This window comes from Rhipicephalus microplus, chromosome 3, assembly GCF_043290135.1.
Source record: "Rhipicephalus microplus isolate Deutch F79 chromosome 3, USDA_Rmic, whole genome shotgun sequence".
In the NCBI taxonomy this organism is placed as follows: domain Eukaryota; kingdom Metazoa; phylum Arthropoda; class Arachnida; order Ixodida; family Ixodidae; genus Rhipicephalus; species Rhipicephalus microplus.
Window position 1 is genome coordinate 271345032 of NC_134702.1, and position 16017 is coordinate 271361048.

The window sequence follows — 16017 nt, forward strand, 5'->3', positions numbered from 1 at the left end:
ATGATGTACCTACAAGGACTAGAGGCCAAATTAGAGGGAAGTGGACTTGGCTTCAACCTCTCTTTCGTCAAACAAGGAAAACTCATTGATCAGGCACTACCAGCATCAATGTACGCAGATGATACAGTGCTAATGGCCGACAACAAGAAAGATTTGCAGAGATTGATGGACATCTGCGGTAATGAGGGAGATAGGTTAGATTTCAGATTCGGTAAGAAAAAATCAGCAGTCATAATTTTTAATGGTAATGAAGGTAGTGAGCTTAGAATACAGGAGGTAACGCTAGAGATAACAGATAAATGCAAATATCTGGGCATATGGATAAGCAATGGGACCGAGTACCTAAGGGAACACGAAGTATACGTGACGACTAACGGTAACAGGAATGCAGCGTTGATAAAAAACAGGGCACTTTGGAATTACAATAGGTATGATATTGTGGGAATTATATAGAAAGGGGTCATGGTTCCTGGTCTGATGTTCGGCAATGTGGTCTTGTGCATGAGATCAGAAGTTCAAGCAAGATTAGAAATTAAGCAACGTGGAATAGGTAGGCTTGCCTTAAGAGCTCACGGGAATACACCGAATCAGAGAGTACAACGTGATATGAAATGGACATAATTTGAGGGCAGGGAAGCTAGCAGCGAGATAAAATTTGAGAAGCAACTGAGAGGAATGGGGGAAGAGTGTAGGGCTAGGAAGATATTCAGCTACTTGTACATGAAGAATGTCAATACAAAATGGAGAAAGCGAACTAGGAAATTGATGGGTAAATACTTAGAAAACAGCAGGGGGCCAAACCAAAAAGAACTATCGGTTAAGAAGAAGGTAAAGGAAACCGACAAAGATATGTGGAGAATCGGCATGATTAAGAAGTCCGCACTAGAGATCTGTCGAACTTTTAAGCAGGAAATTGCCAAGGAAAAGATCCATGATAATACTCGGGGTGGTTCTCTACTGTTTGAGGCGAGGACGGAAGTATTGCGAACCATGACGTATCAGGCCAAATACAAAGGGGTAAACATGGTATGCAGTGTGTGTGGAGAGGAGGAGAAAACTGCTGAACACTTGATAATGTTCTGTAAAGGGCTTCACCCTATAGTTCAGGATGATGGGGCAGAGTTTCTCAATGCACTGGGGCTTAGGGACAGGGAGGGTGAAATAGACTGCTTCTAGAGTGCTTTGCAGAATTCGAGCAATGCTTCTTCAGGATGTCTTGTGCCAAAATGCTACAGTGGTTACGCATCTTGCCAAGAGAAGGTAATTACCTTCAAAGTTCCTAGTGCCATGGTGAAGCTGGAAGGGTGGACATGCACCATACCCAAGAAAGATCGCGAACTGACGCCTCGTGATTATGTTTGTGAGAAGCACTTCTCGGACGGCGACTCTGCCACGTCATGTTATATGACACTGCATGACATTCGTACAGTTCTTTTTTTCTGAAGCAACTTTCAGCAGTGTTCTAGCTTTGTAGTCGAACAGCTGCATGCCATGAAGATTGCGTGGGTGCAATTCCTATCTAGAACCGAAGACATTTGCATCCTTCTTAATTACACTAATAAAGCAGGCACCGGCCTTCCTACAAAACGAGCTCTTTTACACTATCGCCTTAAAATTTGGAGCTAGCAGAGACGCACCGAAACACCCAGTTGGACATGAGGCGGGATCGGCGAATCAAAACGAAGTTGCCTTGAATGAGAGCGCCATGAGAGTGGCGCGCACGTTTTTTTCTCCGCATGCGGAGTTTCACGACAGAGGGCACGTACGTAAGTGTCGTGCCCCATTTCGCGACTTTTTCAGGCTACCTGAGTGTGCACAGTTTCGCCTCCTCCATAATTCTTGCTGCGTGGTCTCAAGGAGCTGTGCCCAACAACAACAACATTGGTGCTACGCACTGTACATAGGCAGAAATTCCTTTCGGTGAGTGCACGCCCTTAATCCAAAAGGGGACAACAACAGCAAGTGCGGTCGAGTGCCCTTTTGTGTTCCACAGGAAAAAAAATTTCCGAAGGGGCGCCCCTGGACTAGATCCTTTAGCCCAATTTTCATTATAGTCGAACCCCTCTATCAGAGACACACTGATATGTGAAAGACAAACAAGACACTAGAGTGCTATAGCAAAATACTAGTAGATGAAAATGTGCGTATGTGGTTATCAGCACAGACACCTTGTGTAAAGGAAAAGGAACATGTGTGTGTCTCTTATAAAAGGGGTACGGCCACTGGGCCCATGCGAGAGGTAGCACGCACGCCTGGGCATACGGCCGGCAGTTGGGCGCTGCTGCAGGTCCGTCAGTGTTGGCCCCGGCAGCAGGGCAAGGGCCTCCGAGATGGCACGCCAGCCAGGCAGGGCCAGGAACTGGGCCAGCCGCACACTTAGTGGTGCATAGCCACTGTACACGTACGACAGGTCGTTGGGAACCTGCAACACAACTACTGTCACTCCCTTACCAATAACTCAGAACAGCCAGAAACTCATAATAAACGGATCCGAAAACTGTGATACAATTATGGGACACACTGTAGGGGAGAGCTCAGGCAACTTACCTAGCTTGTTTTAACTGACACCTATGGCCAGAAATTTCATGCATTGCCGCTGGAAAACTACTATAAGATATTGCACCTACGGTAGCTACTGAAATGGTATTACAGTCTCTCACCGATTTGTTGGACAACTTGGTGACTTTATCGCGTACAGTCATAGACAACTTAAACAAGAACAAGTTAAGGGCAACTAAATTGTGTTCTTGTTGTTCTTGCTACTGCCAATAGGCATAATGTTGGCTTGCATGTTGAAACCTGAATCATCTTCGGTATAAAAAAGTTCTCCATACTTCTCTCGTGAAAGCTATTCTACTTGGTAATTTGTGCTTCATCATGCATTGGCACCCGCTCCAGTGAATGTGTAAGTACATATTTTTTTGCGTGACCCGCACAAAAAGGGCAGAAAGTGTGGAGCTACACTCAAAATAAAATACACGAATTTCGGTTAGCAATGTGGTTTCACAGCAGTGCTCCACAGCTATGCAAGCCAGCTTCACGACAATATACGAAGATGTATAATTTTTTCGTGGTTTTCTGCTGAAGTTATGGAGTTACGCACAAGAAAAAAGGCTTGGAAGCTGAACTGCTCGCCTATCTGACTTTTTGGACTCCCTGCCTTCATTGAAAGCCCGAAATGGCATTAACCGATGCCACCATCTCTGCCGTGTAGATTTTATCAGAGCCTTGAACCAGTCTTAGCCTGCGGTCATCTTGCAGCGGTTCTCAAGCCAACACTATGCAGCACGAATTACTGCAACATAACACATGTGCAGCTTGTCGTCTGCTCGTGTTCTCTTCTTGTGGGTGTGCTCATTTTTTCTGCTAAAGTTAACCAGATGTGCAACAGCTGAAAAAAAGAATGGAGCAATTTTTCGAGCAGTAAAAAGTTGCTTTTAGAGCACAAAAAGAGAAAGTTACAGAGAAAAAATACCACTTTTCGGAATGATATCCTAAACTTGGAGCAGAATATCAAAAAAGGCTTACTTTGAGAAAGAAAAGTTATGTAAAAACATTCTTCAACACCAGCCAACTCGTGCACATGAGAACTGCTACCGCAATAAGAGCAGCATGATAACTTTTTAGTTAACGCGCAAAAATGGTTATTTTTCATGTTTCGGGAAGATCGTTCTTGCCAGTTTGATCAGCTCTCCAGCATGCATTGCAGCATACCAAACTTTGCACATTGAAATGTTCTTTTCAAAAAATATATGTTGTACAGCAACAAAAATATTTTAGAATGAATGAAAATGTGAAAAGTGTAAAATTTTTGGTTACCAGCTGATAAACAATGCAATAAAAAAACACTATATGCACTAAAATATTCAAGACAAAGAAACTTCAGAATACACATCTTGTAGATAAATGACTCGGGGAAGAGTATGAAAAATATTGAATGTTGTACAAAATGTTTCTTTTCACATAGACAAAGAAAATCGAAACCAAGGTGCTGCTTTGTTGCTTGTGCCATGTTGTTTGTTGCTTGTGTATGTGTTTTGCAGCGCTGGTGCGCACCCATGCGCATGTGACGACAATTTCTCAGGAGCGACTAGTGACACTAGATGCAATCCTGAGTGATTTAACAATACAAGCAAAAGCAAAGCTGCTGAAAACTGTCAGAGGAGGCCACCTCGACATTTTAAACACGCGGCGGACCTTCGTAAATATTTTTGTAGAAAAAATTTCTCCAGACTCTTAGGAACAGCTCTCTATTGAATAGCTGGAATAAAGTTCTCGTAATTATTACTGCTCAACATTTTCCAATAGTGAAGCTGTCACTTTATTTCAATATTAGGCTTGCAAAAGTTCTTTTCATTACAGAACTTCGATGTTACTTTAGCATAATCACAAGGGGCACACACTTCTGTCAAGTGCACCAATCTAGTGCAATTTTCCAACAACACACGCACATTGGTTGGCACAAAGGTTTGTCAAAAATCACTCTGTTGCCAAAACAGGCAAATTCGAAGTGATTCTGAAAGTTGAGTGACTGTACTAACTACTAGAAAGTGCTGAATGCACGAAAAACCAATTCAATATGCCTAAATTGACTATTCGAAAGAGTCAAACTCCGGTGATCGATTTGAATAGGCGTGGCAACGAAAGAGTTAAACTACCCCATAATGCAAGCACCGATGAAGTTCACATTAGCATTTGCAGCACTGGCCAAATCATTTGACAGACACTGCAAATGATACTGTGGAACAGTAGGGAGATCGCAAAATAGCAGCAAGTCGACATGGTGAAAATACGTTTCTGTTAATTTTTTTTTCGAGGCCACCTTTGCATTTTTTCAAACAAAAATCATGACCTCGTCATGACCCAACCAATCATGACCCAACCAGAAAAGATTTAGGGTGGTGATGCCCAAACTGCAATTGGCCAAGGCAGCCTGCAATTTTTGCTAGAATTAGCAAATATTTTGACGCTGGTCAGACCTTTTGACACACTGTGGTGCAAAAATAAGAAATTGTATCAAAATGGCATACCCCTGTCCAAGGTGGACCAATAGATTGAGGTAGGAATTGGCGTACTCTGGACAACACTCCTCCTTTTGATGGTAAGCTTCAGTAGTGGGGTTATGCATGACATATGGCTGCAGTGGAAATCACTCTGCTGGCACAGCATGCCAGCATCAAGTCGTGGTCACCCTATCTCGGGTTCATCAAAACTGATTGTTTAAAATATTGCTGAAAGTGGTCTTTTCACATGCTGAATTTTAACTAAAAGCTTAGAAAGGTATAGCATAGACACAGTACAAAAATAACAAGGTGAATTAAGCCACTGCAGAATAATTATGCATATGAGAAGAAATGCCAAGCACGCCAACAGCATCAGATTTAGTGACATCAAGATATCCCACCTCACGATTAGAGAGCCCCGAAGGACAGCCAATGTACGAAACAGTGACTTCCATGATACAGGTGGCTTCAACAACTTCACGAGTCTTTTGATCTCGGGTTAAAAAGAAAATGCATGTGTGAGGATTCGAGAAAAACGACAATGACGAAGGTGCGGGACAAGGCACGTGCGATTATGAGGCAACTGTGCGCCAATCAGCTTATGACTAGCGGTGGCCCATAGAAGTGGCGTGCCACGATTGGGCCACGTGTGATTATGACGTGGCGGTAGGCTGTGTGGCTGGGGATGAGCCGAAGCAGCGGCAGACGGGAGACAGCGGGCCGAAGCGTCGGATGCAGGCGATCCAGGTTCCGGCCAGGGAACGTGGCTGTCCACGCTGCTGCCGTCCAACCACCAGCTATTGCGTCTCCGATGCGGGTTGACTGCTCCGTAGCCGCACCCATGCCATCAAGCGCCGGTGTCACCAGAGCGTCGCACATCGGCAAGTGAGCGCATTCCATAGCGCCTTTCCACCACCTCCTTCCTGCCCTGCACCTCATCGGCGTCCATCGTACCGCGGATCTGGCCCTCAGAAGACGAAGCGGTGCGCCGCTCGAGAGGATGAGGTCCTGGCAGCGTTCCTGAGCCGGATGTGGGACCCGTACGTGTCGGCCAGGTCGAGTCCGTCGGCCTGTACAAGGTCCAAGGACGGGGCCTGCTGAACGGCTCCTGCCGTTCAGCAGGCCCCGTCTTACGTAATGTTTTTATTACAATATAATGGCGAGCCTGCCAGGATTAAGCTCTTGTTTTAAATATCTTTAGGAGCCTCACCTTGTTTCCATTATATTGTAATAATAATTTATTCTTTATCGGGGCTAAGGTTCGTCACGCTTGTTTTCCGTGCCGTGTTAGGAAAAATGGACATTGAGACAACGCGGTAACAACACACACCACGTTTATGACAGAGCACGAAAGAAAAACATGGAACACAGAACCAGAAAAACCGTGAAGCCGAATAAGCAACAAAACTGTCTGATCGAATGAGATAACTACAGAGCGCGAGTTCAAGGCGGAAAGTTCCAAAACCTCACGATGAGATAGGGGGCCCGACGAACGCAGAGGTGCAGGGCAGCGGGCGCTGACAGTCGATCGGAAGCGGGGTGCGTCTCGATGTGTGACGCTATGGTGACGATGACGCTTGGCGGAGTGGGGGCGTGGGCACGACTACGGAGCAGTCAACCCGCATCAGAGACGCGATGCTCCATGCGTGTAAATGGCCAGCCCGTCCAGCGAACAGCTTGCGTCGAGACGCGATGCTCGGCGCAACCGTGACCATTAGCCAGGCCACGTACGTTGCTGTGCCGAACATCTGACCACGGAGACGCCTCGCCGAGATCCGCGATGCCCTCGGCAAGGAAGAGAACAGCAGGCCAGGCCGCGCCCCGAGATGCAGTACTCGTGCCAGCAACGTCACTCCAGCTGGTAGTTGGACGGCAGTAGCGTGGACAGCGGCGTTCCCTGGCCAGAACCTGGATCGCCTGCGTCCGACGCTTCAGCCCGCTGTCTCCCGTCTCGCTCGTCCCTTGCCGATGTGCAACGCTCTGGTGACACCGGCGCTTGATGGCATGGGTGGAACGGCTGACGGCGCACGGATACGCTACCGTGTGCAGCGCCGTTGAGTCAGACGTCGCGGCCAACCCAGCAGTCAGGGTCGCAACTCCTGAGGTCCAGGATCAGGCCACGGCTCACGAGGACCACACCCGGTAGGCCTCGCCCACGAACCTGCTCCCGGCCACTGCACCCAGGCAGGAGCCGTTCACCAGGCCCCGTCCTTGGACCTTGTACAGGCCGACGGACTCGACCCCGAACAGACACACCGGAGCTCGACCTGGCCGACACGTACGGGTCCCACGTCCAGCTCAGGAACGCTGCCAGGAACTCTTCCTCTCGAGCGGCGCACCGCTTTGTCTCCTGAGGGCCAGATCCGCGGTACGACGGATGCCGATGAGGTGCAGGGCAGGAAGGAGGCGGTGGAAAGGCGCTATGGAATGCGCTCACTTGCCAATGTGCGACGCTCTGGTGACACCGGTGCTTGATAGCATGGGTGCGGCTACGGAGCAGTCAACCCGCATCGGAGACGCGATGCTCCATGCGGGGAATGGCCAGCCCGTCCAGCGAAGAGCGTGCGCCGAGACGCGATGCTCGGCGCAACCGTGACCATTAGCCAGGCTACGTTCATCGCTGTGCCGAACGGCTGACCGTGGAGACGCCTCGCTGAGATCCGCGATGCCCTCGGCAAGGAAGAGAATAGCAGGCCAGGCCGCGCCCCGAGATGCAGTACTCGTGCCGGCAATGCCGCCCCAGCTGGTGGTTGGACGGCAGCAGCGTGGACGGCCGCGTTCCCTGGCAGGAACTTGGATCGCCTGCATCCGACGCTTCGGCCCGCTGTCTCCCGTCTGCCGCTGCTTCGGCTCGTCCCCAGCCACACAGCCTACCGCCACGTCATGATCACACATGGCCCAATCGTGGCACGCCACTTCTATGGGCCACCGCTAGTCATCAGCTGATTGGCACACAGTTGCCTCGTAATCGCACGTTCCTTGTCCCGCACCTTCGTCATTGTCGTTTTTCTCGAATCCTCACAGCATGTTTCCTTAAACAAGGGCTGATGATTGATTGATGTGTGGGTTTAACGTCCCAAAACCACGATATGATTATGAGAGACGGCGTAGTGAAGGGCTCCGAAAATTTTGACTACCCGGGGTTTTTTAACATGCAACAGAGGCGGACACCCACAGGCGTGACACTGAGCTTGCTTGCACTGTAGATGTGTACGCATGCTGGTTTCTCTGCTGTGACTGAGTCAAACAGCGATTCCTTCAAATCAGGACTGAGTTTAGTGAATGTCAGCCGATAACATGAAGAGTGACTCGAGAGTCAAGACGTTGACGAGTGGGCGACATCTAAAAGTGTGCGTGGCAAGACGATGGTTCAGAAGAGACTTTTCTCCCTTTGTGTTTCCACTAGACGACACTTATATCTGTGAACTACACAGACGTTTATTTCAATGCATAACACTCATATAGGTTCTTAAGAGAGAATTTGTCTTGCTGTTTTGAGCAGACCATGCGTATAAAATAACAACACAAAGAATTTTTTAGCTCTTTATAGCGAACCCTAAAAAATTATGACATTTATATTCTGAAATAGATCAGCCTAAAGAATTCAAAATGGCAATAAAAAAAAAATCTCCCCTGGCAGATCACATTTCACGAAACGATTTGACCATCAAAGAGTGAACATACATCATACCTCAGAATGAATGATGCTATGAAAGACACTAAAATTGCAGCATTCTTGTGTTGTGATAATTTTGCTTGAAAAGCTGCATTGTCATACAACCATTCCGCAAACATTTGGCCAACTGCAGGAATCTGCAACAATGGAGGATCAAAAAGCAGCATATGCTCCACTTTACCAGTGAGGCTCAAAAAAAAAAAAAAAAAATGCTCCACGTACCTGCTCACTCACGTCTTCAACATTGAGTTTGAGTGTCTTGCGCAGTGTGGAGAAATAGTTTTTGTGCTCCTGCGCACGTAGCAGACCAGCCTTCTCCAGCCGCAGGAGCCACAGCAACTGCCGGTAGCCATACGTCTGCGTACGTCAACCACGCACTCCACTTTTCTATGTTGTATCTGCTGCATTGTAATTACTTCCTATTTGCATCTTTGTAAATGAATTTACATTTATTTTGCTACGTAACTATTTTTTGCTGAATTGCCCCCCTGCAAAATGCCCTCAAGGCGCTGCAGGTACTTAAATGAATAAATAGATAAATAAATGAATAAATAATCATAATCCAAAAAAGCAGAAATCAAATTAATTTTCCCATTCTTAAAAATATTTTTAATTCTAAAAAATATTTATCTGAAATACTACGAAGGAGATTCAAGAAGATCCTCACTTTATTTTGTACAGCGAAAATATGTGCAACTACGAGCAGAAGCCAATATATACTTCTAAATTTGGTTGAATGCACTTTTTCCAGTACATGACTTAAGTTTCTTGTTGGTTCACATAACGAGTTCCCCACTCAAATGCTGGAAGTCTAGTGGTTAACGTGACGACCACTAAAATACCTATACTTTCTAAAAAAAGAGAAAATTAAACCCAAAAATGCGACATGCGGCTGAAAAATTGTGCAAGCTACACAGCACAAAAAGAAGCCAAAGTACATTTCGAGGCACTGGCAACCTAGACGCACACTGTAAGCTTTCAGAGTGAAGCATACGGGAATAACAAAGACATCCTCGTCTCCTGCACTGCAGAAGCTTAACTGTCAACAGTGAATCACATGAAACCTGACCTGGAGGATCTCTCGCCTGTAGTGATCCAGCACCTTGTGCTTGAGACCATTGTTGGCCACACTCTGCATGCACACCAACCGCAGAACCTGAAAAGCACACAAACACACATAATCTAGATAATGCTCTGCTCAGCAAGTGTATAAATAGCAATTTAACATTCCACAGAAGAACACTATGGGAGATGACTCAGTGGGCGTCTCTGAATTAGGTTTGACTGCCTGGCCATCTTCCAACACATGGCCAACATTTATTGTATTTACATGCTTGTAAGTAGACTCAAATGTAAGCTCTTTACTTGCCACATAAAAAAGATAAACACTTCATGACACATATTCATAAACGCAGTCATTGGACTGTCCTCCTTGGTTTTCCTGTTTCCAGGCAAGCTTATTGGATGACCCTTTCACGTTTCACCAGAAAAGAACATAGTTTGGTCATGCATGGAGCAAGCCCAGAAACTATTCCTGCGATGGATGGCCCACAAAAAATCTTGGTGCTTGGTTACGCATGCCTCGAGTTGCTACAGCTGCACCAACTACTCAAAAGCTCCTCACATGCACCAGACAGGGCGCTAGGACTCTGTCCTGTCTCAACCTACAAGCTTAGCCGGTAAGGCAGCTTCCTGAATGCAGGTGTGCTTGAATGCAGCAAGTATTTTGGTTCGATAAAGCAGGGTGTTTAAAAGGGGCCAGAACAAGAAGCTCACTATTAGTGCCCCCCAAACAAGTCACTACTCCACGTCTGTTCTGTGAGCCTTCAGGGGCGACACTTCACTGGTTGCATGCGACTCCTATGGCAGTTTTGATCGCTGACGGAACAGCAAGTGATGGCAGCCATTATGGCAAGCAGCAGCTCAATAAAGGCTCTCTTTTCTGTTTCTTCAAAACAAATGCAGAGAATAATTATGAGCTTGTTGTGGGTAGAGCTCGATGGCAAACACAAAGTTGTAATTACTTTGTAAGGTTTCTCATTTATCGTGAGATAGCAGTTGACGTTCAACTGTAAGTCATCGCTACCGAACTTCAAATGATAAGTTAAAATAAAATAGCTCAACTCGCAAATATGGTAACACACAAGTGTTATTGCGTTTTGTGCCTGATTGCTCAGTCGCGTCCTTGTACAGAAGCAGGTAAACAAAAGTCTAACTAGCAAAGCTACCTTAGAGGTCAGTAGGTTACAGTGTAATGTTTCGCACTGCTAGACTACACAGAAAGAACAATCACAATATGACTCAAAACCCTGCCATGCAACGTCATCATGAAAATGACTAGTAGACACATTTATTAACAAATGCAGATTCAATTATACAGCAGCCCAGCACGTAATATTTAACACCTTTTACCCACATGCATAGTTTTTTCCCATACCATACCACACAGCGGCAATGAATGCAGCAAGCCCCAGGGATGGTTGAACACTCACTCACTATAGACATTCATGTGACTGTCTATTTCATCCTTATCAGTATGGTTGATGGTAATGCCACTATTACCCCTAAACTTCAATTATGTAAATGTAGAAGTTAAAAATTGCGATCACAGTAGCTATAACAGTACCACTATGAAGCAATAAAAAAAAAAATGAATATTTTCATCATAGGCATCCAAACAAACCTACACAATAAGTGACCTTCAAAGAGGCAGCACACAGAGGGCCGCTCAGAAGCAGCAGCACACAGAGGTAAACAAAACATGCACACATAAAAGACACAAACACGTGCTGTACAGTGCTTGAGTTTACATCTTTTATATGTGCGTGTTTTGCATCTCTTTGTGCGCTACTTCAAAAAATCACGGCTCACCGACTAGTAGACCATCAGTACAAATCAAGCTACACATTAGGTGCAGTCGTGGAGAAGCAGCAAGGCAAACAGCAGGCCTTGTGTAAAATCTACTGCCACTTTTGGCCATACATATCAAGTTGGTTGGCATTCATCCTGTTCACGATGGTGCTCTTTCATCCGTCGTCCTATTTGTGAAATTCATCAGTTCCTATCATCAATGTGTGATGGATGATAGGAACTGCAATGCCAGTACATTGCTACGTGCCATGGTGCACACATAGAGGAAAAGGGAAAACTAAACTGCATGTTATACATTTCCTCACTGCTGCCAAGAAGCAGTGCCAATTTCCTGTGGCCCACAACTAATGCCGTGTTTACAATCTCTGTGTCGAGAAAATGCGTTCTGTGATAGTATTGGTGCTCATATGAGAACAATTTTTCATGCCATGTCAGAATGTGTTTGCTGCCGTGTGCTCACAGTCACACCACAAACCACATTGTGGCTGCCCACTCTTGGCTGTATTGCTGTTCCCATCGTTTATTACAATGCACTGACAGGTACACGCTAAATGGGGAGCCCGTCGATTAATACTGAATGGGCCCTTTGTACTGGAGCATGTTTGTAGTTTTTTTTCAGTTGAGAGGCTTCCCAATGTACAACATTTATTTAGATATTTTGTGTGCATATTGATTCACTGTGTATATTTCCTAAGCATTTCATGAAATGTTATTAAATTTTTCAACTGTGTGACATTTTCTAATGAAATTGAAAAATGCTGTTCAGTGAAATGTGTTGCATGCAACTGTAGATGAGCTATTGCAGATAGCACTGATGTACAGTAGGATTGCAGTGATGTGAACCTGGCTGATATAAATTTCAGTCGGACACAAATTCGTAAAATTCACAAGACACCTTTCTGGCTGTCACAGGTGACACAATTTCTGTTAGTGAAACTGTCGAGTGATGGCAGTGTGTTCTGGAATAAGTTTTAGTGTTTAATGTTTGTCACAACCACTGTGGATTTAACTGTAGTCAACACTATCATGTAAGGTTAGTGGTACATCCACTGGTCACCGAGTCAAAGCTTGCCACAATTGATGCAGGCAAAACAGACAACAATGACCCATAGTTTTGGAGGAACGAGTACAGACGGCGCACACGGACTGAAAACAGAACAACTACTTTTTGCTACAATAGCAGTGAGCGAAACTGCAGTGACTATTGATGCCATTATCGACATGCCACTGAAGGTGCATAGCTAACACAGCAATCAAGTCTTAGTAAGGTGCGAAGAGTTTCAGTGTTCCTGTCATTATCTTATGCAGCCAGCAGCGGCATCCCTTGTTGGTTCATTCAAATGTGTCCCACTAAGACCCATGCGAGTTCGTTCAATGGAAATAAGCATCAGGTTTGTATATTGCGGTTTGAATACAGATTTTGCTAGTTTTTGGTGATTTGAACATTTATGCTTACCCTTGAGATGCTTATCGCTGAGATTCTACTGTAGGTTGGCAAGTGTTGAATTAGAGCCTTAAAATTATCTTGCTGCACAGAATGACATTGCATAATGTGAAAGCGATGGTGTGAATGCAAATTTTATTGGCCTACTATGTTATTGCTATCCAATGCTGGAATGATAATGCATAAATATTAATGAATCGACACCTCCCTCTCAGGGCAATCAATGCTTTTCATGTTGCACTTTTCACATGCATGAGTTGAATTACATTGGCTACTACGAAACTGAAGGTTCGAAAAAACAACAATTATATTGTCACGTGATTACAGAAAGACCACAACGTTTGTTTACAGGAGCAGCAGCATTGAACATCGAGCCGACCGAACGTTAAAGCACAAGCACACCAACAGTCCTCTTCTTCTTCACACCATGGCACATACTCGCATTGGCATGGCTAAACCTCGTTCCATGCCTGTGGCATTACCCACCCTTTCAAAAAGAAATACTACCCTGATGATCAATGCCGATTAAAAGTTAAAGTAATCGTGTACACGCACAAAGACGCATGATGAAGCAGTGTCAGGTGGCTCGGGGTAGTGTAGCTTCATCCGTGACACATGAACAATGTCGGCCTGCTGGGAACATCGAGATCGCCGATCTGTGTCTTCAAGCAGAATTTCATAATTGACATTTGTGAGGCGCGATAGTACTTTATAAAGACTGAAGTAGCCGTGAAGTAACTTTTCCGAGGGGCCCCTTTGGCGAACGGGGATCCACAGCCACACCAGATCACCGGGTTGGTAAATAACATGGCAATGACGGGGGTTGTGCCTCTGGGAGTCGATGCGTTGTTGTTTTTGAATCTGCTTGAGTGCAAGCTGGCGGGCCGCGTCGGCAAGCCGGATAAAGTCGTTCGCATCAGTAGGAATATCGGTCATGTCAGGCAAGTGCATGGCATCCAGCATCATAATTGCTTCTCGGCCGTGAATCAACCGGAGGGAGTACCATACAACGCACATACAAGTCATTTATTCAGAGAATATAACATTTTGCCAATCGATCACATACACAGCTTCAACCTTATTATAAAATACAAACAAAGCTTGCTATCAAACAACGCTTGTTCCCTTAAACTGTGTAACCTCAGAAAAAATACACAATTCCATTATGACATTCGGAAAAGGCCTTCCTGGTTCGTTCCTTATTCGTGAACTAATCACGGTTTGATAGGAATTGAACACTGTATTCCTGCTTGTTTTAACATGTTTGAAAATAAAAACATCGACATCTTTAATATACATAAAAAACAACTTAAGAACCTTCTCATCCAGAATGGCAGCGTGTAGTTTAGCTTCTTCTAATTGTCCGGCTAAAATACTATATGTAAAAGAAACATCCTATAATAGTGCTCGTGTGTAACATGGCATCCTATGATGTTTGCTTTCTTTGACATTTTTTTTCGTTGATTTTTTTTACGAGTAAAACATGCAACATTTCACTCATCAGTGTTTCCCTTGTGCATCAAAACTTGTGCTTTTCACATACCTAGTGTTGTAAACGTCGTATAATCATTTTGTAATACTTTGGTAGCCGTTTAGCTACGTGTGCATTGTTTCATGATTGACCATACCCTGTTTTCTTTTTTTATTTGTTGTTTTTCTCTCTTTGTGGTTTGCTTACTTTATGTAAACGTGAAACTGATGTAATTTTGACGCATTTTCTTTTTATTTCCTAATTTCTTGAAGTTTTGAAAATCGACATCAAATTGTTTTTCATATTTGTGCTCTGCGGACTTTGTAATGCCAAGTGAAAAGGGGTAGGAGCCTCGTTAAGCTGCTAACATAGCAGCTTTTTGCTCTTATCCTTGTGTTTTCTTTTTCGCAACTCTGTGAACAAAATGCTCAATAAAAACTAAACTAAAACTGAAAAAACCCGTAGTTTTTTGAACCGCAGTGTTGTAAGCGAACGTTACGTATGGCAAAATTTCATCCCAGTTTTTGTGATCGCGGTCGACGTCCATAAATAGCATGTCAGCGAGCGTCTTGTTTAGTCTAGTCTCTCTGTCAGACCATTGGATTGTGGATGGTATGCGGTCGTTTTGCGACAAGCTGTTCCACTAAGTTTCATGACGTCTTGCATCAATTCGGCTGTAAAGGCTGTTCCACGGTCAGTGATAAGAACTGTTGGCGCTCCATAGCGGAGGATGATGTTGTTGATGAAAAAATACGCAATCTCATTGGTGGTGCCTCGTTGTAGGGCTTTCGTTTCCCAGTACCTCGTTAAATAGTCACTAGCGACTACGATCCAGCGGTTGCCATCATGTGACTTTGGGAAGGGCCCAAGCAAGTACATGCCGATTCGTTCAAACGGTTGTGACGGGGGTACAACAGGCTGCAATAAACCAGCAGGGCGCACAGGTGGGGCTTTACGGAACTGGCAATGATTGCACGTTTTAACGTAATGCTTGACATCCTAGGTGAGCTTTGGCCAGTAGTAGCGAGTCCGAATCCGGGCAAGGATTCATGCGAATCCTAAGTGGCCGGAGGAAGGCTCGTCAAGGCAGGCAGATAATATGTCAGCACGTAGCCCTGGTGGAACGACGAGGAGGTATTCAGTCACATAAGGTTTGAAGTTCTTTTTGTAGACGATGTCGTTGCGGAGACAAAATGACCCTGAACGTGGGAATGCCGATGGTGGACTTGAGCTGTGATCTTGAAGGTATTTGATAAGTTGTCGGATCTCTGAATCATTCCACTGTTGTTGAGCCAAGTCAGATTCACTGACTGCACAAAGAAAATGGCCATCGGTATCATCGTTACTCGATGTCGTCGCGAGGGGAGCGCGCGAAAGGCAATCAGCAACAGTGCGCCTGCGGCCCAACTTGTAGACGACTGTAACCTCAAATTTTTGAAGGCACAAGCTCCACCTCGCGAGGTGCCCTGAAGAGTCCTTAAGATTGGCCAGCCAACAGAGAGCATGATGGTCCGTAACTACTCTGAATGAACGGCCATACAAATACGGTCGG

At 45.2% G+C, this 16017-nt stretch overlaps 1 protein-coding gene across 1 annotated transcript in view; it reads right to left on the bottom strand.

Moving 5' to 3' along the window:
• The window catches only part of LOC119167957 (vacuolar protein sorting-associated protein 33A), a 177170-nt gene that overhangs the window by 23438 nt on the left and 137715 nt on the right, over positions 1-16017 (bottom strand). Inside the window, exons 11-13 of the mRNA XM_037419419.2 lie at positions 9749-9835; positions 8902-9036; positions 2251-2422 (exon numbers count right to left, since the gene is read on the bottom strand). Coding sequence (XP_037275316.1) covers positions 2251-2422; positions 8902-9036; positions 9749-9835 — 394 coding nt within the window. The remainder of the gene's footprint in view (positions 1-2250; positions 2423-8901; positions 9037-9748; positions 9836-16017) is intronic.